Source organism: Podarcis pityusensis (assembly GCF_964106645.2).
Source record: "Podarcis pityusensis genome assembly, chromosome: 2".
Lineage (NCBI taxonomy): Eukaryota > Metazoa > Chordata > Lepidosauria > Squamata > Lacertidae > Podarcis > Podarcis pityusensis.
The window spans coordinates 20,304,749-20,332,025 of NC_138029.1; the positions used below are offsets into that span (position 1 = coordinate 20,304,749).

Sequence of the window (27,277 nt, forward strand, 5' to 3'; positions counted from 1 at the left end):
GAGTGGGTTAATTGCGTTACATTTTAAGGCTCCTCTGAGCATTGGCAACCCATCTTTCCACAATATCCTTTGTGCGGAGGCAGAAAAATATCCCAGATAATTTGTATCTCCTTAAAGGCAGCTATCTTGGTTTTAAAAACAGATGATAAAATTTGTTGATCGTACGAATGGCTGTGTAGTGTTGTACCGTTGGATGTGGTGCCTTGACTGCCATCTGCAAGGGCCTCTTTTCCTTGAAAATGTGCCACCCCAAAAAGGTGCCCTGTTTTTTTTATTAGGTGAACAGAGGGTTCATAGTATGAGTGAGAATGAGAGATGCTTCAGCTGGCTAAAGAGTCCATGAAGTATTAACTTAAGAAATAGGCATGTTGCTGTGGTTCCAGGGGCACATAAAGACATGAGCTTGCATGCTGTTCCCTTGTCCATCTGCTTTTTCTTTCAGTGGTACCTCAGGTTACAGACGCTTCAGGTTACAGACTCCGCTAACCCAGAAATAGTACCTCAGGTGAAGAACTTTGCTTCAGGATGAGAACAGAAATCGTGCAGCGGCGGCGCAGCAGCAGCGGGAGGCCCCATTAGCTAAAGTGGTTCCTCAGGTTAAGAACCGTTTCAGGTTAAGAACGGACCTCCAGAACAAATTAAGTTCTTAACCCGAGGTACCACTGTATGCTAATGGCTTTAGAAGCCCCCAATGGGATACATGCTAGAACATATAAGTGCACGACAAGTTCGAAGCAAGGTGGGTGGTATTGCACCTGTTAAATAGGCATAGTTGGCAGCAGGGCCGGATTTAGGTTTGATGAGGCCCTAAGCTACTGAAGGTAATGGGGCCCTTTATATGTCCAGCTGTCCATTGTCAACAATAAATTGTCACTGTTTTTTGTGTTGAATATATGCTATATGGTAATTTATGGACCTAATAGGTATCTAAAGCCATTTGCACATGCAGAATGTAGGCACCCTATATATAGAAATGAGCAAACCAGTGATATTTTAGGGAGCAGGCTAGCAGGCGGGGCCCATTACTTACATCATAGGAGCCTACACAACACAAAACAAAACAAAACACTGTTGCTGTATGTAGATTTTATTTTATTTGTTTTTTATCTTATATTTTGGAAATGTACATCCAGTTGTTGTTTTTTCCTTTTTGGGCCCCCCAAGAGAGTGGGGCCCTAAGCTATAGCTTGTTTAGCTTATACAGTGGTACTTTGGGTTACAGATGCTTCAGGATACAGACGCTTCAGGTTACAGACTCTGCTAACCCAGAAATAGTACCTCGGGTTAAGAACGTTGCTTCAGGATGAGAACGGAAATCGTGCAGTGGCAGCGGGAGGCCCCATTAGCTAAAGTGGTTCCTCAGGTTAAGAACCGTTTCAGGTTAAGAACGGACCTCCAGAACGAATTATGTTCTTAACCCGAGGTACCACTGTACATAAATCCAGCACTAGTTGGCAGGTGAGCTCCAGCGTTCAGTACAATGGGGTGGGTCCATTGCTGGAAGCCCAGATATATAAGCTAGGCACCAAATGGCTCCTTGAACCAGAGTTAGAATCACCAAAATGGTATGCTTAGTTGCCATTTTGGGGCCAGACGGCTTGAAAGTCGTATTTTTCAGCAGGACTTTTTGGTTCCTGAAATTCATTCTGGTTGTGCAGATGAAATATAACGGATAGAATTTGACAGGATGTTTTATGCTAGGGTGCGAAAACACAGTGCAGATCCAAGGATTCCCCAGGCATGTACCTCCAGATGGTGGAGAAGTGAGGCACCATCCTGGCACCAGGGCATCTTCACTTGGTTGCAAGTAGCCAATAGTCTGGTGAATTTCAAACCCTGGGTGGGTCACCTCGTTGGATGTTTCCCTCATCTCTCTTTCAGAGCAACTAGCCGGTTCAGCTTACTATGTAGCTGAAGAGTAACGAGACAAGGCTCTCCGCATGAAATGTTTTAAGTACAGTGGTGCCTCGCAAGACGAAATTAATCCGTTCTGCGAGTATCTTCGTCTAGCGGTTTTTTCGTCTTGCGAAGCAACCCTATTAGCGGCTTAGCGGATTAGCGCTATTAGCGGTTTAGCGGCTATTAAAGGCTTAGCGGCTGCTAAAAGGCTATTAAAGGCTTAGCGGCTTAGAAAAAGGGGGGGGGAGCGAAAAAAAATCTCAAGACTCGCAAGACATTTTCGTCTTGCGAAGCAAGCCCATAGGGAAATTCGTCCTGCGAAGCGCATTGAAAAACGGAAAACCCTTTCGTCTAGCGGGTTTTCCATCTTGCGAGGCATTCGTCTTGCGGGACACCACTGTATCAACAACATTGTTAGTGGCCAAATGGTTTCTCTGTCTCACTGCCAGACTGGCATTACAATGGCCACCAAACATCTCGCCAATTATTTCAATGTTCCAGCTGTATCCATGTTCTATCTGCCCTCCCAAGATAATCAGGGTGGTAAAGGTAAAGGGACCCCTGACCATTAAGTTCAGTCGTGACCGACTCTGGGGTTGCGGCGCTCATCTTGCTTTATTGGCTGAGGGAGCCGGAGTCCAGCTTCCGGGTCATGTGGCCAGCATGACTAAGCCGCTTCTGGCGAACCAGAGCAGCACACGGAAATACTATTCACCTTCCCGCCGGAGTGGTTCCTATTTATCTACTTGCACTCTGATGTGCTTTCGAACTGCTAGGTTGGCAGGAGCAGGGACCGAGCAACGGGAGCTCACCCCCTCGCGGGGATTCAAACCGCGACCTGTGGTTTAACCCACAGCGCCACCTGCGTCCCTAATCAGGGTGGTACATATATATATATATATATATATATACATATACATATACATACATACATATATATATATATATATACACATATACATATATATATATATATATATATATATATATATATATATATATATGATAGACTGAGAGGCAACAACTCAGTTCATGCTCAACACCAAACTGTGGTTTTGGGGTTAATCCACTTGCCTGCACATGGGTCACACTGAATGTCTTTGGTGGAAAAGCAACTTGCCCATGGCCATCTAGGAGATCTGCACTCTCCCATTTTTAACAAAAACGGCTAGGTTTAGCCACAGCCAGCCCCAGTTTAGATTAGGGACGTAGACTGTGAAAGGGGAATAGCTCCTTCTCATTCCTATGTACCGCTTCCCCAGTTACCAGGAAATGCTTTTTGCCACGTGAAAAAACAAAACTGTAACTTTATGGCTAAGCAGCATCTTGAACACAGGTATAAGCTCAATATTTTGTCCATTACAACACACAGTCATTGCTGTGATTTTTAGAGCTAAGCTTCCTTTCCTTTCTGCCTTTTAGTGTCTGGTCCACTTGGCCATAAAACAAGTGATCAAGGCTTCGCTCTCCATCTGCTATGTTCCTTCCACAAGCTGATGTGTTGTAAATCTGTATCCACTTCTTCAACCTTGAGGCTTCTCAAAAATGCACTTCCTCAAAGTGCTTCAGCTCAATGCTGGTTGGAACCAAGATCTTGTATAGCATCAAACTCACTACCTTGGAGCAAATGTCATAGACATTTTTAGAATTCAGCAAATACTGAAAATCTCTTTCCCCCTGCCCTGTATATTACACTGACTCCTTGTCCAAATCCTATCCCCCTCTGTGCATTAGTTCTCGTTGACCGTTGATGCCTATGAATGTTCCCAAGTCCTGGGAACGTAGGTTAACTTGGTGTGTGTTCTTTTTAATCTCTCCTTGCTCTACTGTTGCCTCACTTTCTGGCCTACAAGCTTTCATACTTTTTCTGGTTGCCTCTGTCTGTCTCTCAATCCAGTACCCCCCTTCGCTTCCCCTAGGGATGAGCTCACTTCTGCCACTGTTTCCTCCTTTGCTATAGTGCAAATACCACCCCAAACTTGATACCGGTAAGGCTTGATCTCCCTGAAATCAGGGGTATTTTAGGATCACATTTCTGCCACAGTGGTAAGATTTGTTCTGTGCCATGGTGATGGTTGTTTTCCAGCACTTAGGGTGCTTTTTCCGTGGCTGTTACTAAGGTTACTTCTGCCGCATTCTGGAAGGAAAAATCCAACAGGTTTGGCGTAGGTGTTAAAGCATGTTAAGTGTGAGTTATTGTGTTTACGATTCAAAGCAGATATACCAGGGGTGAAATTTTAGGCAGGGAAGAAGACTGGTTGGTGCCCTTCATTGTGTTTTGTGTCTGCATGTGATCAATACACAAGACGTAACCAGCTGTACTTTTGAATAAATAAGGTATAATATTCATTGTGTCAAACTATAGATTTCAATGGAAGTCTCATAAAGTTCAACGAGAAAAGCAGAAGACCCAGTGGGTCAGTTCATTCTCTAGTCAGTTCATGCACAAGGTCCATACATGTATAAGTATCTATTCCACCTGTCTGTTCATAGAGTCCAATAATCCACATGAAGAGTTGTTACAGTTCCACAGAATCTAAGACAAGGATTTCCAGGATATTAGCCTTGTTTCGCCATCCTAGGCTTCATCATTATAACAGGCTCTAGGTAATGCGAATAAACTATTATCCTGTAATATTACATATGGTATATACAATTATTTAGGGTTTTTTATATTAATTTTGCTGTAAAAATGTGTGAGATTACGATATTGTATTTATTCGCATTACCTAGAGCCTGTTCTACTGATGAAGCCTAGGATGGCGAAACAAGGCTAATATTCCGGTGATAACGCCTCTTGCTTGCCTGAAGCAAGTGTTTGTTGTGTGTGTGGATGCCTTTTCCATGGCTGGAATGTACAGTGATGAGTGTTGCATCCATTGCCCCACCTACTTTTGCCTCTGGCCCCGCCTACCACTACTAGCATGTGACTCTTGGGTTGAGAGAGGTGCATGGTGACTTATTTCCAAATATATATCCAGGTATGAAGGTTTTTGTTTTCTTGTAAGATCAAGGATTGGAACACAAAGGATCAGGTGGAAAATAGCACTAGGGACATGGGTGGTGCTGTGGTCTAAACCACTGAGCCTTGGGCTTGCCGATCAGAAGGTCAGCGGTTCGAATCCCCGCAACGGGGTGAGCTCCTGTTGCTCCTGCCCACCTAGCAATTCAAAAGCACTTCAGGTGCAAGTAGATAAATAGGTACCACTCCGGCAGGAAGGTAAACGGCATTTCTGTGTGCTGCTCTGGTTTGCCAGAAGTGGCTTAGTCATGTTGGTCACATGACTCAGAAGCTGTCTGCGGACAAACGCCGGCTCCCTCGGCCTATAGAGCGAGATGAGTGCCACAACCCCAGAGTCATCCGCGACTGGACCTAATGGTCAGGGGTACCTTTACCTTTACCTTTATGGCAGATCAGCAAGCCAGTTTGCAAAATATTTTCTCCTTTTCTTCCCTTGAAGTATCACCATTTTTGTGAATATCAATCCCATTTTCAGCAACCTGATAAAAATGTTGTAAGGTGCTTTTGTCTTTTCTTTTCACCTCAGAGATTTCATTACTTTCTCTTATTTTCTCTCTCTTAGCACTGTCCTGATTATTGTCTTCTGGCAAGATACTTGGAGGTGCTTTTAACGAGTGTTCAAGTGTGTCAACATACCCTAGAGTTCTCCAGTCTTCACCTCTGTCCCCTGGGTTTTGAGAAATCGCTAATTGGACTGTGTGTGTAAATGCCTCTTGAGTGAATATGTATTTGTAGGCACACAAGATACCTGTGTGTTGATTCCCTTCACAACAACATCCTATCAAGGCAATAATACCCTATTGAATTCAGGAGTGGTAGCTGTACTATAAATCCAGCCACTTGTGTTGTGGGAACGTAACCGCCACGTAAGTTAGGAGTCACCTGTACAAGTAGGACCTGCAACAAAAATGTGGCAAAGTAGAGGAGTCCTCTTGCTTAGAGTTCTATTCACCCCCTTTCCCAGGATACTCCATTCCAACCACCCCCACTCCCCAACAATTTGCATTCTGTGCCCAGTGAACAGTCTCAACCTCGTTGGGTCAGGTTGTTTTGAGGGGGGGGGTGAAATATACTCGGAGACACGTAGTGATCTCACACTCTTTATTTCAGCTCGTAACAGTGAATGAATTTCCCCCCAAACCTCAGGCTTTATATACATTATTTGCACAATGGGTCCCGTGTGATTGGCTGGCTCTGCTTCCCTCCTGGAGCTTGATTGGGCTGCTCCTGCAGGCCAATCAGTTGTTGCATTCTAGGATCCTACCGACCTAATAGGCTGATTAACTTCCTCCTGGGTTCTGATTGGGCTACTCCTGCAGGCCAATCAGTTGCATTCTAGGATCCTACCTGCCTATTGTTCTAGGATCCAAGCTCAGTACATAACAGTGGGGTCTCTACCTTTCCTTTTCCCCATTTCTTTGCACTTCTGCAAACCTTTAGGAAAATACTATCAGTTCTGTGTGTCTTACAGTTGCAGGCTCTACAGTTTTCACACTCAGTCCCCCAAAGTCTGGAGGTACCTCCTCAGAGAGACAAAGACTTCAGTCTACAGTCATAAAAGCTCCCCTTGTTTTATTTGTGGATGCATGCAGCCTCCATTACACTCATAATATTGGTTTTAGGACTATGTGATCAGACTATATTAGTCTCATTGTTGGACTAACCCACTGTTGTCTACGCTGCTTGATGATAGCTCTCCAGGGTCTCAGGTAAAAGGTAAAGGGACCCCTGACCATTAGGTCCAGTCGTGACCGACTGGGGTTGCGGCGCTCATCTCGCTTTATTGGCCGAGGGAGCCGGTGTACAGCTTCCAGGTCATGTGGCCAGCATGACCAAGCTGCTTCTGGCGAACCAGAGCAGCGCACGGAAATGCCGTTTACCTTCCCGCCAGAGCGGTACCTATTTATCTACTTGCACTTTGACGTGCCTTCGAACTGCTAGGTTGGCAGGAGCTGGGACCAAGCAACAGGAGCTCACCCCATCGCGGGGATTTGAACCGCCGACCTTCCGATCGGCAAGTCCTAGGCTCTGTGGTTTAACCCACAGCGCCACCCGCCTCCCAAGGGTCTCAGGAATAGTTCGTATTTTCCATTGTCTGCCTGCCTGGCCCTGTTAACTGGGGGTGCCAGGGTCTGAACTTGAGACTGTTTTGCCTAATTGAGCTAAGATCCCACTGGCCATTGTAAGAGAACAAGGGAGGTGTTCATGGTGAGCACCTCTTTTTCTAGAAAAAGAGCACTGATTTGGGTACCTCTTGGGTTTGCATTGCGCTCCTATGTTTAAGAGGCTTTTGACAGCAAAGGTGCCATAAAAATATTAAAGCTTCCTTCATACATGGATTTACATGTTGCCAGTGCCACTTTAGTGTTGCTGTTTTCTTCTACTGACAATCCTTTGGGGCGCATTCAAAATGAATTCACAGCAAACACTGCCAGGTTTTTTGCTAGTAATAATCAGTGCTTTGAATGGGTCCTCTCATGTTAAGCAGCCTGGCACTTCTGCAAACTGACACATTTGAATGACAGGTAGTGTAAATGCAAACATGCCTGCGCTCCTGGCCCTTTTCCATATTCCAGGCCAGTTTTTCTTTGGCTTTTACCTCCCCCCCAAAAAACACAGTGGAAACTCGCCAGAGCACAAAGCGGCTTTTCATGTGCTTTCCCCTTTCGCCTTCTGCCCACATCATGTCTCCAGTGCAAGGAGCAGCGAGAGCACAAATGAGTTTATTTTCAGGGGTGCCTCTAGATTACAGCTCTTTAAAGGGACATCCTTCCCCCCAAATTTATTTCTTTTTCTTCTGCTCCAGCCTCTGGCCTTGAATAGTGTCAGTGGAGGTTTTCAGCACCTAGCATTACAGTGGTACCTCGGGTTACATACGCTTCAGGTTACAGACTTCACTAACCCAGAAATAGTACCTCGGGTTAAGAACTTTGCTTCAGGATGAGAACAGAAATTGTGCTCCGGCGGTGCAGCAGCAGCAGGAGGCCCCATTAGCTAAAGTGGTGCTTCAGGTTAAGAACAGTTTCAGGTTAAGTACGGACCTCCGGAACGAATTAAGTACTTAACCTGAGGTACCACTGTATTTGTTCAACTTACAGTGTTAGATGTGAACAGATGCAGGCAATTCATATAGGATGGGCTTGCAGTTACCAGGGTTCAACAGCAAGGTATACAGTAGACCCTCGGGTTACGTTACTCTCAAATAACGTAAACTTCGGCTTGCGAAAGCGGCAAACCCAGGTTTTTTGTACCATTGTATCAAATCCAGTTGAATGTCCCTATTTTCATTGGAGAAATATTGGAAGGTATTGTCATACACAGAGAGAGTTAATTGTGTCCAAGCCTGCTGAAGCACGCTCAACTTTGTGTTCAATTGCGACCTTCAGTTTTGTCGCATCTACCAAATATTTGGCACTAAGGTGTGCTTTTATACTGTGACCTCAAACTATCCCTCCTGGAATGAGTTGAAACGAAACCTTACTAACTTCTGAGAAGTTTTAATAAGCATCCTTGACACTGGAGATGTTGCTACGTGCCTGGTTGCTAACAGGTCTATTTTAGAGTGACTAATTAAAAATGGTTATTAGCAAAATAAACAGGCCTCGGAATAGGAATCGTTATCAGATGGTTCTACCTCATGTTTTCTCTGTGTGCGTAAGTGACAATGAAATGTGTTTTCTAAAAAAGCCTTACTTAGCGCAGTTTTGTAGAAAGCCTCCCCCAAAGGACATGCTAGTTGAAATAAAAGTTTTTGCTGATTTTATTTTCTCCAGAGAAGTCACAATCTGTTAATTTTTATATTAACAGCCAACTTGAATTGCTGTTATATATCTCACAGTGTTTTTTACAGATATTAGGAGGCGTTTTTAATTTATTGTTTATTAGTTTACAAAGATTTGGGGGGGGGCAGGGGGGAGAAGGAATAGGTTTTTGGGTGAAAGGACAGCAAGCTCAGTTCTAGTACAGTGGTACCTCAGGTTACGGACACTTCAGGTTACAGACGCTTCAGGTTACAGACTCCGCTCACCCAGAAATACTACCTCGGGTTAAGAACTTTGCTTCAGGATGAGAACAGAAATCGTGTGGCGGCGGCGCAACAGCGGCGGGAGGCCCCATTAACTAAAGTGGTACTTCAGTTTAAGGTTAAGAACGAACCTCCAGAATGAATTAAGTTCTTAACCTGAGGTACCACTGTACTGAAAACAAATTCCTGGGCTAAGGTACACTTACCGTATTTTTCGCTCTACAGGACGCACCGGACCATAGGACGCACCTTGTTTTAGAGGGGGAGAGCAAGAAAAAAAAATCTCCCCCTCTCTGCGCAGCGCCCCTTCAGCGAAGCGGCAGGAGAAACGGAGCTCCTTCTATTTCTCCTCTGCTTGGCTGAAGGGGCGCTGCGCAGCTCTCCCTCTCTGCTGAAGCCGGCAGTCTTGCTCTCCTGGCTTCAGCGAAAAGAACCTGAAGCCTGTGGAGCGCAGCGGGAACTCGCGATGCGCTCCGCAGGCTTCAGGCGGCTATTCCTGAAGGCTGGAGAGCGAGAGGGGTCGGTGCGTACCTACCCCTCTCGCTCTCCAGGCTTCAGCGAAAGCAACGCAAAGCCTCCAGAGCACGGAGGGAGTGCTCCCTCTGCGCTTCGGAGGCTTCGCGTTGCTATCGCTGAAGCCAAGAAGCCTGCATTCGCTCCATAGGACGCACACACATTTCCCCTTAATTTTTGGAGGAAAAAAGTGCGTCCTATAGAGCGAAAAATACGGTAATTCTGTTTTGTTCTTTGCCCCTGATGGTAGACCTTGAGGTTCTAAGGGGAGGAAACCAAAGTAGACCTCATAAGCTTTGATTCTGCTTACTTCTGCAATAAGGTATCTGCTCTTGGCAACCTCCCACCACACAATTGTAGTTATCAGCTTTCCACTTCTCCCTCCCTTCAATCTGGCTCCTAGAAAGTCTTGCTGGCTTAAAAGTTTTTTCATGCCTGATGCTAACAGACACTTCCAATAAAATGTTTATAGACCCTCCAAGTATCCCTATTTTCCAGAGACAGTCCCAGATTTACAGAAGCTGTCCCGGTTTCTGATTTGATCTCAGAATGCCCCGCTTTCCCTTAGGACGTCCCTATTTTCATTGGAAAAAAGTTGGAGGGTATGTGTTTCTGTAAAACCATCTCAGTAACCTCGTACAATTGGCCTACTTTTATGTTGTGGTTTCTTCACTTAGTCTGGAAGTTAACCATCTTGCAAGGAGGGGATACTGTGTTAAACGACTCTGGTTTTTCAAAGTTTGTCTGATGGTCTCATATTATGAGCAGCCACTCACAGGACTGGGCAAGACCTATCACTGGTACAGCAACAAGATGTTGCGTAAGTTTTAAAAGTGCAGCCTGTCAATCGGCGTCATCATCATCATCATCATCATCAAATTTTATTTATACCCCGCCCTCCGCAGCCAAGACCGGGCTCAGGGCAGCTAACACCAGATATAAAAATAATTGATTAAAATACAACTTAAAAACAAGATTAAAATACAACATTAAAATTCAGCCTCATTTCAGTAGAAACTCAAATCAAAAACTTTTTGGGGATGAAAACATCAAAAACGTCATAGACTCAATGGGTCAAAATTTGCATTATAGAAACTTGAATTCAGAGTCTGTAATGGCCCGTGTTTACACCACACAGACAACGGAAAGGAGAATTAGAGGACTCTTCTCTGACAGAAAGCTTTGAGTAAGATTTTAGTGCTCAGCGGGTGAATAAAAACGTGTTCTTCCCCATGCCATTTTGCTTACTTCAGTATTTCTGACTCCAAACTCCCACTTTTGTTGCTTTTGTTGACTTATCTTCTGGGGGGAAACTCATAGATAAGAACTTGTCTTTCTGGTACTTGTTTGGTAAATTTTGAAACTTAAGGTACAGTCATTCCTCTTATCAGATCTGAAGTTGCAGGGAGTAAAAGCACTAGGTCAAAAGTGGACATTGTGCTTGCCTGGAGCATGTGGAACTTTAAACTGCAGGCTTGTCTGTTAGCTTTGTACTGTGTTATAAGTGCTTACATCTGCTTTTCCTATTTAGCATACTATATTATTTTACTTGGGACTCCAGGTGCGATTTTGTACCATACCCACTTACCTGGGAATAAGTCACGTTGAATTCAGTGGGGCTGAATTCCACTCTTTGATATGACAGTCCTCCATTACTGTATACAGTGGTACCTCAGGTTACATACGCTTCAGGTTACAGACTCCGCTAACCCAGAAATAGTACCTCGGGTTAAGAACTTTGCTTCAGGATGAGAACAGAAATCGTGCTCTGGCGGTGCAGCGGCAGTGGGAGGCCCCATTAGCTAAAGTGGTGCTTCAGGTTAGGAACAGTTTCAGGTTAAGAACGGACCTCCAGAATGAATTAAGTACTTAACCTGAGGTACCACTGTAATTCCCAAAACTGGAAAAGACAGAGATAGTAGGGGTTTTGCCACTGCCGCCACCCTGATTTTGAAGCTCCAAGCCCAAGCTCTGCTGTCTGGCAAAGGGTATATTGCAGATGAAATTTAAATTAGTTTGCTTCGTTCTAATTTGGCAAGCTTTGCTCAGCTTCTGGGCAACCTGTTTGAACCCGCTCAACTGTCCGAGGCAAAGTCAAGATTACAGTTTTCAAAGTGAGATGGATTTCAGCATCAGGCGTGCCGACTGAGGCTGCTAGTCGACTTAATGGAAAAGGGCTGTTACCCTCTTCTCCCTATCACATCCATCATCAAGGTTTTATATTCCTCCAATCCTAAAGGCTCTCTTTCCCTCTTTCCCAGGGTCCTGAAATTCAAGACGGCGGCTATTTGGACAGTGAAAGTGCGTACAGTGAATCGGATCTCTTTCCTGATGAAGACAACATGACCTTGGCTCAGCAGGAAGTCCACCATGAGTCCGACATGGACAGTGCCATTGAAAGCGCCCACAGCTCAGAGGTGTCGGATGTGTGTCGGAGTGAGGAGAAGGATGGCATGCTGGGTGGACTCTTCCTGCCTGGAGATAAGTGAGTAGAAAGCTCTTGGGTGTTTCCTATATCGCCTTTTCCATACACTTGTACCTCAGGTTACAGACGCTTCAGGTTACAGATGCTTCAGGTTACAGACTTTGCTAACCCAGAAATAGTACCTCGGGTTAAGAACTTTGCTTCAGGATGAGAACAGAAATCGCGCGGCGGCGGGAGGCCCCATTAGCTAAAGTGGTACCTCAGGTTAAGAACAGTTTCAGGTTAAGAACAGATCTCCGGAATGAATTAAGTTCTTAACCTGAGGTACCACTGGTTCTCAAACTTAATCCATTCCGGAAGTCCGTTCCAAAACAAAAGCATTCCAGAACCAAGCCACGCTTTACCATAGAAAGTCATGCAAAACGGATTAATCCGTTCCAGATTTTTAAAAACAACCCCTAAAACAGCAATGTAACATGAATTTTACTATCTAACGAGACCATTGATCCATAAAATGAAAGCAATAAACAATGTACTGCAGTCACACACAATCAATCAATCAGCAGCTGAACTGGGTTCCACATAGTCACAAAAACAAAAAAGCCACAAAAACACAAAATAAATAGCAAAAACAGACAGACATCAGTGTAACACTCAAAACGGAAGTGTGGCTCTCAAAATGGAGCATGTTTGGCTTCCAAAAAAAGTTTGCAAACCGGAACACTTACTTCCAGGTTTGCAATGTTTGGGTTCCAAGTTGCTTGAGGGCGAAGGTGTTTGAGAACCAAGGTACCACTGTATTGCTTCATATATCCCTTTTGGTATTTAACGTCTTGGCCTGGCCCAAAGGTTCCTTTCCCAACAGAACACCTGATGCAAGCACAGAAACACAGAAACTTTTAGGACCAGGGTGCAGTTTTGCAATAGGTTGCATCTAGCTGTGGCCCAGTGGCAACCATTATGAACCTGGGCCGGGCTGCTTATGTAACTGCATAATATGATTTTGTTAAACTGTGTTGGGATTGCAGCAAGCTTTCCGGAATATATTTAATGCCTTGTTTGCCCTGGATTTCATAAAGAGAGCCTAGAGACAGTGTTTGTAAAATAAAAAGGGGGGGGGAGTGGTGTAAGCTGCCCCATGAAGGTGCAGTTCGCTGGGGAAATGTCAAGGACAGCATTTCAGTTGGGAGTGAGGAAGATATTTAATCAGGGAACAGATGCATTTGTGGTTGTGCTTATTGTCTTTTTGCACCCACATGCAGTTTCAGCCTTTTTAAAGGGGAGCAAAGGGACAAGTGTCTTTTGATATGCATACCATGCACCACCACTATTACTACTACTACTACTACTACTACTACTACTACTACAGTGGTACCTCAGGTTACATACACTTCAGGTTACATACGCTTCAGGTTACAGACTCTGCTAACCCAGAAATAGTACCTCGGGTTAAGAACTTTGCTTCAGGATGAGAACAGAAATCGCGTGGCAGCGGCACAGCAGCAGCAGGAGGCTCCATTAGCTAAAGTGGTGCTTCAGATTAAGGACAGTTTCAGGTTAAGAACGGACCTCTGGAACAAATTAAGTTCTTAACCCGAGGTACCACTGTACAACTGCTCAGGGCTGTCTTTAGCATATCCTGCACCGGGGTGCAAAGAACTGCCCAGCAGTTTTGGGGAGGCAGGCTAAAGTTGTTGAGCTTTGTTTAGGGAGACAGCTCAGAATTGTTTTGCTTTTTTTGAGGGGCACGCAACTCTCTCCCATGCAGGTGGAGGGAGGAGAGCAATCCCCACAGAGGCTTGGGAGGGAAGCTGCGTGCCTCATGTGAGCAGCGTGCATGCGCTGGGCGGGCCTCTCGAAGGCCCGCTAATCCCAGGCACACAAGAGGGCGGAGCCGGCCAGCTGCCTCCGTGCCCGCAGCAGAGAAGCCTGCAGCGCTCTTGACGGGCTCTGCTCTGCTCAGCAGCGGCTGTTGGCTGGCCTCTTCAATCCCCGGACTCCAAATCTCGGCCTGGCGCCCCTGAGAGCCCCGCGCCCAGGTGCCCCACGCTCCTAGCGCTTATGGGTAAGCCGGCCCTGCTACCACCACTACTATACCGCCCTATACAGTCATACCTCGGGTTGAAGTTGCTTCAGGTTGAGCTCTTTCGGGTTGCACTCTGCGGCGACCCGGAAGTAACGGAACATGTTACTTCCAGGTTTCGACGCTCACGCAGGCGCAGATAGTCAAAATGACGTCACGCATGGAAGCGGCGAATCACGACCCGCAGATCCGGGTTCCGTTTGCTTCTGGATGCGAACGGGGCTCTGGAATGTATCCCGTTCCTATCCAGAGGTACCACTGTACTCACAGATCTCAACATAAAATCACAATACAAAAACACAAAATACATAATAAAAATAAAACCAAGAACAACCCAATAATTCCCCCCTCCCCCCAAGTGGTTTATTATATGCATGCGTATATATCGACAAGATGTACAGAACAAAAGGCATAAAACGGGTGAATCGATGAGAGAAATAGGGGCTCTTGTGGAATAATTTCTCTGCAAGATTATTTTTATTATGTGTTTCAAAAATATACAAATACAACGAAAGAGTCGTAGAAAAGGAGTGAAAACAATCCTGTGGAATAATTGTTTGTTGTCCAAAAGCTGGGGGTGGAGTTCTGTCCTTCCCCACTTACGGCCCCAAACTGGATTTCCCTATAAACCTTAGGGTGGCTGTCTGAACACTTCTCTGCCCCATTCACCCCTGTTTTCTCAAAGTGGGCAATGGGTGTGGACCTAAAGGCACCATTTGGCCTTGAATACGGAAGGCGTCCCATTCGAATTGCCTCTTTGCATGTGTTCTGACGTTCCTTTTCTCGCCCTGAGGTCCAGCCCCCTCAACCCTTCCGCGGCATCTGACCTCTCCACCTATTCCACTGCCTCCTTGATCAGTAACGAAGAACAGTTTGAAGACTACGGAGAAGGCGACGATGTGGACTACACTCCCAGCAGCCCTTGCCCCGACGACGAAAGCCGAACAAATGCCTACTCGGACCTTGGCTCATCTGTTTCTTCCAGGTTGGTACCGTATTTTTCGCCCTATAGGGCGCACCGGCCCATAGGGCGCACCTAGGTTTTTTTGGGGGGGGGGGAAATAAATAAAGAAAAAAAATATATTTCCCCCCCAGGCACGGGGCTGGGGCGGGGGAAGCCCGAGCTTCCCCAGACCCCAGACCCCAGAACAGGCTGCTATCCGCAAGCCTTGGGAGCCCGGCGGGAACTCCCGCCGGACTCCCCAGGCTTGCAGATATCTGCCCGAAGCCCGGGGCGCGCTCCACTGCGCTCCCTGGGTTTTGGGCTGCAGGCTGCTGTCCGCAAGCCTTGGGAGCCCGGCGCGACTTCCTGCCGGGCTCCCAAGGCTTGTGGATAGCTTCCTGAAGCCTGGAGAGCGAGAGGGGTTGGTGCGCACCGACCCCTCTCGCTCTCCATGCTTCAGCGAAAGCCTGCATTCGCCCCATAGGACGCACACACATTTCCCCTTCATTTTTGGAGGGGAAAAAGTGCGTCCTATAAGGTGAAAAATATGGTAATTTGTGTCACTTAAACCATATCCTTCGCCCCATGCTTCCTTCCTGGGGGTTGGAGAAACTGCCTCCTTAATATATCCCAGAGACTTTTTTTTTCTTTTTCTTTTTTTGAGTTACTTCCTTTTTCACAAGTATAAAATCCAGCTTTTGCCTCTGCTTTCTCCTTTGTTTGTTTTTTTGCTTCGGAGAGAACCTTGCAACTATCTTTTCCAAACCCTAAGACAAATTTATGAGTCATGACACACCATGTAATCTCAAATTTACAAAGGTTTTCTTGTGTGTGTTTTTTTAATCACATTTTTTATTAAGTTTTCAAAAATGTAACACATACATTTCAATACACAATAAAACATTTTTTCTTTGTGATTTTTGTCTACCATATTTTTTGCTCTATAAGACACACCAGACCACAAGACGCACCTAGCTTTTGGAGGAGGAAAACAAGAAAAAAAATATTCTGAATCTCAGAAGCCAGAACAGCAAGAGGGATCGCTGCGCAGTGAAAGCAGCAATCCCTCTTGCTGTTCTGGCTTCTGGGATAGCTGTGCAGCCTGCATTCACTCCATAAGACGCACACACATTTCCCCTTACTTTTTAGGAGGGAAAAAGTGAGTCTTATATAGCAAAAAATACGGTACTTCCCACCTTCTTTTCCATTGTGTTTTTGTTTCTCTCTCTCTGCTGCACCTTGTCTTCTATATCTTATATCTTAACAACATTACTATAATCTTTTAAGTTCTTCTGTTGCTTGTAGTTTAAATCCTGCTCACATATCCATCATATAATAATATTTCTTTAAATAGTCCGAAAAAGGCTTCCATTCTTCCACAAAACCTGCATCTTTAGGTTCTCTTATTTTGGTTGTTAACTTTGCCAGTTCTTCATAGTCTTACTTATCCATTCTTCTTTAGTGAGAACTTTTGGTTCCTTCCATTTTTGTGTGCATGCTGGGGGGTATTAATATCATTGTTGAAGATGCTATTGGAAAAGCATTTAGGAAGCCTGGATAGCAAAATAATTCTGTACTAGCGTTGCCATATTTCAAAAAGTGAAAATCCAGACAGAAAAGTTCTTGACTTTTTTTGGCAAAGTTGTTGAGTTTTTGTTTTGGGTTTGGGGGGGCAAAGTTGTTGAGTTTGTTATTGTTGTTTTCAAAAAAAAAATGAAGTTTTAAACATTTCCAGTATGGGCTGCCATACACCTGGGTTTTCAAAAATTCCACACAGACGGCAGTTTCGACAGGCTATGTCCAGGAAATTCCAGACATATGGCAGCCCTATCTGTACTAAATCATGATGCTTGTTTAAATATCAGAGGTGGTGGTTTGTGTGAACAGGGAATCTCCAGAGCAGCTTTCCCCAAGCCAGTGTTCTCTAGCTGTTCTGGACTCCATTGCTATTGAACCCAGCCATTTGCTGGGAGTTGATGGCATTAGGATGGGGAAGGCTGCTGTAGAGACCTTTAATCCACATGGCATGCATGAACCCCTGAGTTAACAACCATGCATATGATAACACATCCTAAGAGAAAAGTGGAAGTTGGTGGTGTTTCAGTAAGGCCAGAGGAACCTAGGCCAAGCCCTCCTCATACTTGCTTACATAAGTGTAAAGGAAGGACTCAGTCCTATCCATCAAGCCAGGCTGTCAACATTGGCTACAGTTTAGCTAATGTTGAATTTCACCTATGGAAGTGTGGTGTTATTGGCCAAGTCCTCTTATTCCTCTTGCAACCTTCATGTAGATGTTGAAGGATCAATGAGTTGTTACCAGAGGATGGCAGGTCTTACCAGATGGCAGTTGTTACTAGAGGATGGCAGGTAACTCAGCTCACTGGATCATGACTGAGCACAATCCTCTAGAAGTCTAAATAAAGGTAAAGGGACCCCTGACCATTAGGTCCAGTCGTGGCCAACTCTGGGGTTGCGGCGCTCATCTCGCTTTATTGGCCAAGGGAGCTGGCGTACAGCTTCCAGATCATGTGGCCAGCATGACTAAGCCGCTTCTGGCTGTGATTCTGTGAAACGCCGTTTACCTTCCCGCCGGAGTGGTACCTATTTATCTACTTGCACTTTGATGTGCTTTCAAACTGCTAGGTTGGCAGGACCTGGGACCAAGCAACCAGAGCTCACCCCGTAGCGGGGATTCGAACCGCCGACCTTCTAATCGGCAAGCCCTAGGCTCTGTGGTTTAACCCACAGCGCCACCCGCATCCCCTACTGTGAAGCAAAGGAGTAAGCTCAATGGCCTTCCTTCCAGGTGAATGGGTATAGGATTGTAGCCTTAATTGGCTGAACCATGTACTATATATCCATAATCTATCTTGGCCAAAAGCCAACAGTCAAGAGAAGGAGAAGGACTGTGTGTAGATCAAGGTTTCCCAAACTTGGGTCTCCAGCTGTTTTTGGACTACAATTCCCATCATTCCAGACCACTGGCCCTGCTAGCTAGGGAAGATGGGAGTTGTACTCCCAACAGCAGCTGGAGATCCAACTTTGGGAAAGCCTGGTATAGATCAACTATATCTGCATTGGCTCCTACTGTAAAATCTCGCAGATTTGGGGGTCATACTAGGAACAGGGCAATGCAGGCAACAACTTCCTGGGGTTAACACCCTGCTGCAGATGTAAGAGCAACATTGGTGTCATCATTCAAGAAGGGTGGGTTTGATTTATGGCTGGTCCGCACAGGACCCGTTTTAACACCTCTTTGCCTTTCTGCCAACAGTGCCGGCCAGACGCCAAGAAAAATGAGGCATATTTACAATAGCGAGCTGCTGGATGTCTACTGCACACAGTGCTGTAAAAAAATCAACCTGCTGAATGACTTGGAAGCCAGGCTGAAAAACCTGAAAGCAAACAGGTGAGTAAACACAGTGGACTTGCAGGAACATTTCAAGAGTCCTCAAGCAACCCTGGGCATTGATAGTGATGTTATATTAATAACTAGTATTAAATTAAATTAAATAATTAAATTAAATTAAAAATTAGTAATAAATGAGGAAGAATATGATTTCATTATGGTTGCGGGCTGCAATTCTGTGCACACTGAATAGGTTAGTCGGGCTTGCTTCTGAGTAGACCTGCATAGGATTCCCTTTTAGTTGACTTTTCATTGATTGAATAAAGTTGCACATTAGTGAAACCTCAATATCTGTGTCATTGTGAAATTCTGAAAGAAGTATAGGATAAATGGGGGGGGGGGGACTGGATGTACATTTCCAAAATATAAGATAAAGAACACACAAAATAAAACCTACATACAGCAACAGTGTTTTGTGTTGTGTATGGACCTATTAGGTCCATAAATTACCATATAGCATATATTCAACACAAAAAACAGCGGCAATTTGTTGTTGACAAAGGACAGCTGGACTTATAAAGGGCCCCATTACCTTCAGTGGCTTAGGGCCTCATCAAACCTAAATCTGGCCCTGGCCATAATGCAGAAAACCACAGCTTTGGGTTAACCTTAACTCATCCTATGTTGTTTCTTTTTTTTGTTTCTTCCAGCCCAAACAGAAAAATAACAAGTACGGCTTTTGGCAGGTAAGAATCAGCGCACATTTCTAACTGAGACTTGGCCCTTAAATACAGACTTGTTTAGACATTGGAGGCTTCTCCACTAAAGTGGCTCACAGAGCCCCCTTTCTTACTCCAAAGCAGCTGTTCTCAACCTGCGGGTCCCCAGATGTTGTTGGACTACAACTCCCATCATCCCTGACCACTGGTCATGCTGGCTAGGGATGATGGGAGTTGTAGTCCAACAACATCTGGGGACCCGCAGGTTGAGAAACACTACTCCAAAGGGTCAAAGCAGCTGTCCTCTTGTCTTCCCAACAGGCAACTTTTCCACAACAGCAACTTCAGCAGCAGCAACGGCAGCACAGAGGACTTGTTCAGAGACAGCATAGACTCATGCGATAACGATATCACAGAAAAGGTGAGGTGTCATGTGGAACGGGTGGGGAACCACAACTCCCATCATTCCTGACTTCTGGCTACGCTGGTTGAGGCTGATGGGAGGTGGAGTCCAACAACATCTGGAGGGACATTGGTTCCCCACCCTGGGGATTTGCTAATGTGCCAAAGCTGCTTTTTCTTATCTGTCAGTTTATAGTCCTGAGGCTTTCCTGAAGTCTCATGCAGTGTGAGTGTGATATACAAGAGCCAGTGTGGTGTAGTGGTTAAGAGTGGTACATTCGTAATCTGGGGAACCGGGTTCGCGTCTCCGCTCCTCCACATGCAGCTGCTGGGTGACCTTGGGCTAGTCACACTTCTCTGAAGTCTCTCAGCCCCACTCACCTCACAGAGTGTTTGTTGTGGGGGAGGAAGGGAAAAGGAGATTGTTTGAGACTCCTTCTGGTAGTGATAAAGCGGGATATCAAATCCAAATCCAAACTCTATACAGTCATACCTCATGTTATGTCCGCTTCATGTTACATTCTTTCAGGTTACACCCCGCGGCGACCCGGAAGTACCAGAAAGGGTTACTTCCAGGTTTCGCCGCTGGCACATGCACAGACACGCAGAATGACGTCATGCGCAGAAGCGGCGAATCGCAACCCGCGCATGCGCAGACGCACCGCTGCGGGTTGCGTTCTTTTCATGTTGCGAACGGGCCTCCAGAACGGATCCTGTTCACAACCAGAGGTACCACTGTAGACAGAAACTGGGGAGCAATTTTAAATTAGGCAAAGTTTGGCTGATGAAATAATGCCAAGCTCTTAGCATAATCCCTTTATTTATTTATTTATTTTTATTAAATTTGTATGCCACCCGTCATCTCAGGGCGGCTCACAACATAAAATGACAAGATAAAAACATAAAATACATAATAAAAACAACAAGAGGAAAACTACAAAGAATACAAACTATAGAAGAAGAGAACAAGAACATACATTTAAAGTAGATTGGGAAGTGTTTATTGAATATATGGGTGGAAATTGTGTGCATTTGAAAACGTGGGCAGCATTAAGATAAATTCAGCGGTGTAAATAAGTTTTGTTGGCTGTAATAATGGAATACTGAATGGTTTCCTTTATATGAGATATGCAGGGATTTATGTTATGCAAAATGAACCACGGAAAGAGAAGAAGGGAAGTCATTGATATTTTAAGGTTGTTTAAATGAATATTCTAAAATGTAAAACAGAAAATTTAATACAGTGGAACCTTGGTTGTCGAATGCTTCGGAGGCCAAACAATTCAGAACCCGAACACCGACAACCTGGAAGTGAATACTTCCGTTTTTGATCGATTTTTGGAAGCCGAACGGCTTCCGAGGTACATTTTTCAATTTTCTCCATTTCTCCATTTTCACCATTTCATTTTTCTCCATTGACTTTGCAGTCAGCCCATCGATCCGTTTCAGAAGCCAAATGGTCTTCCGGAACGGATGACATTCGAAAACCGAAGTTCCACTGTAAAAAAATATATAGAAAAAACTACAAAGCAATAAACCCCATGACCCCCCCCACTAGGGGTGGTGAACCCATGCCTTGCAGGCCAAATCAGGCCCATGAAGCAATTTTGGTGGTCCGCCAGCCCCCAGCAGTGGTGAAATTCTTTGTGACACCCAAATTGGTGCTGAATGAGATCTTCTTCTTCCTACACACAGTCAATGCAAGCAGATAAAGTGCGCTCTGATACTCTCTCAACATTTCCCAAGCTGTTACTGTTTGTAAACCATTAAGATTAACTCACTCGGTAGAGCATGAGTCTCTTAATCTCAGGGTTGTGGGTTCGAGCCCCACATTGGGCAAAAGATTCCTTCATAGCAGGGGGTTGGACTAAATAACCCTCATGGTCCCTTTCCATCTCTATGATTCTAATAAACCGTTAAGGGTCTAACTTTCTCTTTCCTCCAGTCTATATTTTCTGTAAACCCTCTAGCAGTGATGGCCAAACTTGGCCCTCCAGCTGTTTGGGGACTACAATTCCCATCATCCCTGACCACTGGTCCTGTTAGCTAGCGATGATGGGAGTTGTAGTCTAAAACAGCTGGAGGGCCAACTTTGGCCATCACTGCGTTATGGGCAGAAGCTTACATCCCTGTTCGTTTTTTGTTGTTGTTTAGTCATTTAGTTGTGTCCGACTCTTCGTGACCCCCTGGACCAGAGCACGCCAGGCACTCCTGTCTTCCACTGCCTCCCACAGTTTGGTCAAACTCATGCTGGTAGCTTCGAGAACACTGTCCAACCATCTCGTCCTCTGTCGTCCCCTTCTCCTTGTGCCCTCCATCTTTCCCAACATCAGGGTCTTTTCCAGGGAGTCTTCTCTTCTCATGAGGTGGCCAAAGTATTGGAGCCTCAGCTTCAGCATCTGTCCTTCCAGTGAGCACTCAGGACTGATTTCCTTCAGAATGGATAGGTTTGATCTTCTTGCAGTCCATGGGACTCTCAAGAGTCTCCTCCAGCACCATAATTCATATTATACATAATTATACATAATTCGTTTTTATAGGTTACTTATTTAGAGAAAAAGGTGACGGAACTGGAAAATGACAGCATGACAAACGGTGACCTGAAGAGCAAATTGAAACAGGAGAACACACACCTGGTTCACAGGTAATCTAGTATACTGCCTGCTGTTTTGTTTCTGCAGCCTCCACAAAGCCATATTGAGAACCTTAGGCAGAGCAAGGACTCCAGCAACACTGGAAGTGATAATGATCACTTGGACCTGCTGGCTGTCTGCTTTCAAAAGGATTTCCCTCAAAACAGAGATGTTTAGAATATTTGCAAGAGCTGTGATTTGAGGGTGGGCGGGAAAGTCTCTTTAAAAAAAGGAGTTTCTTTGGCCTAAGATTCAGGGTCAGACCAGATGCGATACTCAATGTATTATTAGCAACTGTCTTTTTATTAAATTTTTATGTATTTATTTTCATTTTAATATATTTTTAATCGTTTGTTGGAAGCCGCCCAGAATGGCTGGGGAAACCCAGCCAGGTGGGCAGGGTATAAACAATAAATTATTATTATTAAATTATTATTTTAATAGAATAAGAGATCAGCACAATGGACAATTTATGGAAGAGTGGAAGCCTATTTTTCATTATTTGAGAAAATATAACAACCAAATGAAATCGCAGGCAGGATTTACTTCTGTTTGCTATTTTGTTTTGGTTTGGTTTTCTGCAAAAAAATTTGAATGATTTTCCAAATTTTATCCCAATTATACAAATTATTTCTAAATTAATAAAATTTTGTTTAAGTGACTTTCCACACACCGTTCTTGATGTGTCCTTAACATCTGGTGACACTGCGTTTACAAATTCTGATTTACTTCTAGTTACATTCCGTTTTGCAAAATTATCCCTTAGTCAACAGCAGTACTCTTAACTTATTTATTTGTTTTTATCCTGTATTTTATCCTGTGAACCGCCCTGAGATCTTACAACGAAGGGCGGTATATAAATCAAATAAATAAATTGGCGACCTTTTTCTTTTTTTGCTTAAGAGTTCACGAACTCGAAGAACTCTTGAAAGACCAAGAGACGTCAGCTGAGCAGACTCTGGAAGAAGAGATAAAGAGGCACAGAGAAGCATATAGCAAGTACGAGAAAGAGAAGAGCACGGAAATCGAACTGCTGAACACAAGGTAATATTCACTGTTACCCTGCTGGCTTTCCTCAGTCATGCTTGCCTCTACGAACGGCTTCGTTTCCAAGTTGCAACAGGGATGACTATCTAGGGAACAAAATGTGAACATGTGAACATAAGCCCCAAGACGAGCAGTCTTCTGAAATGTGGACTATCAAGGTTTCTTTACATGCAGGGACGCGGGTGGCGCTGCGGTCTAAACCACTGAGCCTCTTGGGCCTGCCAATCAGAAGGTTGGCGGTTCGAATCCACACGGCGGGGTGAGCTCCCGTTGCTCTGTCCCTGCTCCTGTCAACCTTGCAGTTTGAAAGCACACCAGTGCAAGTAGATAAATAGGTACCACTGTGGCGGGAAGGTGATCAGTGTTTCCATGCGCTCTGGCTTCTGTCATGGTGTTTCGTTGCACCAGAAGCTGTTTAGTCATGCTGGCCACATGACCCGGAAAGCTGTCTGTGGACAAACGCCGGCTCCCTCGGCCTGAAAGCGAGATGAGCGCCACAACCCCACAGTTGTCTTTGACTGGACTTAACTGAAGAAGAAGAGTTTGGATTTGATATCCCGCTTTATCGCTACCCGAAGGAATCTCAAAGCGGCTAACATTCTCCTTTCCCTTCCTCCCCCACAACAAACACTCTGTGAAGTGAGTGGGACTGAGACTTCAGAGAAGTGTGACTAGCCCAAGGTCACCCAGCAGCTGCAGGTGGAGGAGCAGAGATGCGAACCCAGTTCACCAGATTACGAGTCCACCACTCTTAACCACTACACCACACTAGTCGCCTTTGACTGGACTTAACCATCCAGGGTCCTTTAACTTTACCTTTTACATGCAGGGAGAAATTCTGTATCTAGGCATTTAAAATCCCATGCCAAGGAAAACTGTATATGCAACTGCATGAAACTTCCCAGAAGCTGCTGTTATGCAAGATGCTTCTCTGTGGTTGCTGTCTGGAACTATGCATCATTGACCTATGCATTTCAAGACATATTTCTCAGCTATAAGGGCTAGAAACTTGTACGCTTTTTCAAAAATAAATCTCGGGAGGGTGAATTCTCAATACCACACTTGGCTCTTCCTCTGTGCTCCTGCAAAATTCCTGCATCCACACAGCCCTAACTAGGCATCTGCAGCAAACTGTTTTATTTCCCTAGGCTTTAAATGAACGTTGGCATTGCTCTTTTGTTCCTGTTTTTATGCTCTTCACTGGGGTAGTCTGGCTTGGATTTGTTTTTGGTAATATACTCTGTTTTTAGTTTTGTTTTTATTTTAAGTCTGTTTGTTCAGGCATGTTGGAAACTCACTGGAATGGGAAAGCAGGATTTAAATCGGTTCCTAATGAATACAATAGACAAATGGCGACTCTGTTTCTTGTTATTAGTTTAGAAGGAAACAAACGTATAATAGACCAATTTTTGACGAAGTGACTCCTGAGCAAAGTGTCCTGTCTTAATTTGATATAGTGTAAAAACTGACCATGGCTGAGAATGTTATGGGTCTAAGTCACATTTGGGGCAGGGGAGGGAGGGCAAGCAGGCAGGAGAATCTTAGAACAATTTCTTGGGCCAAAGAAAATACCGGTTAGAAAAACTGGTACGATTTTTTAAAGAAACCTCCCTGATGCTGAGCGTTGTGCTCTGAAAATCAGACTCCTCAGTAGCTGATGTTTAGTTGTACTCTGCCAGTTGGCAAAAGAAGATACCGTATTTTTCGCTTTATAAGACACACCAGACCACAAGACGCACCTAGTTTTTGGAGGAGGAAAACAAGAAAAAAAATATTCTGAATCTCAGAAGCCAGAACAGCAAGAGGGATCACTGCGTAGTGAAAGCAGCAATCCCTCTTGCTGTTCTGGCTTCTGGGATAGCTGCACGGCCTGCATTCGCTCAATAAGACGCACAGACATTTCCCCTTACTTTTTAGGAGGGAAAAAGTGAGTCTTATAGAGCAAAAAAATACGGTACTTTTTGTGTGCAGTCATTTATTTTTCTCCTTCAATTTCAGGGTTCAGCAGCTCGAAGAGGAAAACTGTGAACTCAAAACCACCGTTTTGCGGCTGAAATCGCAAAGCGAGAAACTGGATGAGGTAATGGAACTCTTGAATATATATATTTTTTTGCCACCTTAACTTTCAATTGCGGCAGGTCTGTCACCTCTTAAGTCCTGACAGGTCTATAGCACGAGTTTTGCCTTTATGTCATTTTATTCCTAAAGGTATTTGTAAACTGGCAGCCCCTAATATAATATCATGACGGCATACAAATCTGCCATTGGATAAAGCTCCTACAGTGGTACCTCGGGTTACATACGCTTCAGCTTACATACACTTCAGTTTACAGACTCCACTAACCCAGAAATAGTGCTTTAGGTTAAGAACTTTGCTTCAGGATGAGAACAGAAATTGTGCTCCAGCGGCGCGGCAGCAGCAGGAGGTCCTATTAGCTAAAGTGGTGATTCAGGTTAAGAACAGTTTCAGGTTAAGAACAGACCTCTGGAATGAATTAAGTTCTTAACCCGAGGTAACACTGTATTAGCTTCAGTGGATCAAGAAGCCTTCTTTTTAAGCATTTGGGAATTGGAAAACCCTGGCATCTACTGTAAATCACAAAGTAATATGCCACTACATCCCAAACTAACATATGCAAACCTCTAGGACAAATAAAGGGGGGGGGGCAACTGAGAGCTGATAAATGCCTTTGGAAGAATTGCATGGCAGAGCCCTATGTCATGGGTAGGCAAACTAAGGCCCGGGGCCCGGATCCGGCCCAATCGCCTTCTGATTCCGGCCCACAGACATTCTGGGAACCAGCGTGTTTTTACATGAGTAGAATGTGTCCTTTTATTTAAACTGCATCTCTGGGTTATTTGTGGGGCCTGCCTGGTGTTTTTACATGAGTAGAATGTGTCCTTTTATTTAAAATGCATCTCTGGGTTATTTGTGGGGCATAGGAATTCGTTCATTTATTTTTTAAAAAAATATAGTCCGGCCCCCCACAAGGTCTGAGGGACAGTGGACCGGCCCCCTGCTGAAAAAGTTTGCTGACCCCTGCCTATGTCAATAGTGCCTCTTATTTTGTTTGTTTGTTTGTTTGAATTGTTAGGCCACCCTATACCTGGAGGTCTCAGGGCGGTTCACAGAAAAGATCACAATATATAAAATCAAAATAAAAACAATAACCCAATAACACCCCCCCCCCAAAAAAGAGCCACATTTTAAAAGGATGTCAATCAGATCAACCAAAGGCCTGGTTAAAAAGGAACATTTTTGCCTGGCGCCTAAAGCTATACAATGAAGGCGCCAGGAGAACTTCCCTGGGGAGAGCATTCCACAGGCAGGGAGCCACTGCAGAGAAGGCCCCGTTCTCGTGTTGCAACCCTCCGGACCTCTCGAGGAGGAGCCACACGAAGGAGGTCCTCAGAAGTTGATCTTAGGGTCTGGGTAGGTTCATATGCAGGCATAGGCAGACTCGGCCCTCCAGATGTTTTGGGACTACAACTCCCATCATCCCTAGCTAACAGGACCAGTGGTCAAGGATGGTGGGAATTGTAGTCTCAAAACAACTGGAGGGCCGAGTTTGCCTGTGCCTGTTCATATGGAACGAGGCGGTCTCTTCAGTTGTAGGAAATTGCCTGTTTTGAATGCTCACCCGTGTTAAAAAACCACTGCCCTAGAAAAACCAACATTCTAGCATTTTCCGCAACAGTTTTCTGTACACAAGGAGGGCTTTTTGTTTGATTTGGTGTTTGTTTACATTGGGGGGCATTCAAAACAGTCAAGCCTTCTCCCCTCTGAAATGACACCATTCCAGGAGGCCAAAGACAAAATATTTCTCCTGAATATACAGAGTGACGCTTGGGTTGTAGGCAGCTTGTAACTTCTTTCTTCGTTTTCCTCAGGAGAGGCAGCGAATGTCAGACCGATTGGAAGACACCAGTCTGCGGCTCAAAGATGAGATGGATTTGTATAAAAGGATGATGGACAAACTGAGACAGAACAGGATGGAATTTAACAAGGAGAGGGAGGCTACTCAAGAGGTAGGTAACTATTTTTAATGGGGCAGGGCTAATATTGCCCGTGTGTAGGGGTAAATAAAGACTGGAACTTCTTAAATAGAAATTGGTGGGCATCCAATTTCTGTCTCAGGAGACAATGGAAGCGTGTGCCTTTGGGGATGAAGTCAAACTGTTGGAAGGCTACAGCAACGGCTGAGAGAGATACAGGAC

The 27,277-nt window shown here is 44.8% G+C and overlaps 1 protein-coding gene across 5 annotated transcripts in view; it reads left to right on the top strand.

The window, feature by feature from the left end:
* Window positions 1-27,277, top strand: part of RAB11FIP4 (RAB11 family interacting protein 4) — a 219,287-nt gene that overhangs the window by 184,924 nt on the left and 7,086 nt on the right. For 4 of the 5 annotated variants that reach the window (XM_080994562.1, XM_080994564.1, XM_080994566.1 and 1 more), the window contains 9 exons: window positions 11,720-11,943; window positions 14,760-14,951; window positions 18,184-18,318; window positions 18,969-19,004; window positions 19,299-19,398; window positions 21,920-22,023; window positions 22,916-23,056; window positions 25,058-25,139; window positions 26,951-27,088. In XM_080994562.1, the coding sequence (XP_080850688.1) occupies window positions 11,720-11,943; window positions 14,760-14,951; window positions 18,184-18,318; window positions 18,969-19,004; window positions 19,299-19,398; window positions 21,920-22,023; window positions 22,916-23,056; window positions 25,058-25,139; window positions 26,951-27,088 (1,152 nt within the window). The remainder of the gene's footprint in view (window positions 1-11,719; window positions 11,944-14,759; window positions 14,952-18,183; window positions 18,319-18,968; window positions 19,005-19,298; window positions 19,399-21,919; window positions 22,024-22,915; window positions 23,057-25,057; window positions 25,140-26,950; window positions 27,089-27,277) is intronic. The other variant, XM_080994563.1, reaches the window with a different exon arrangement.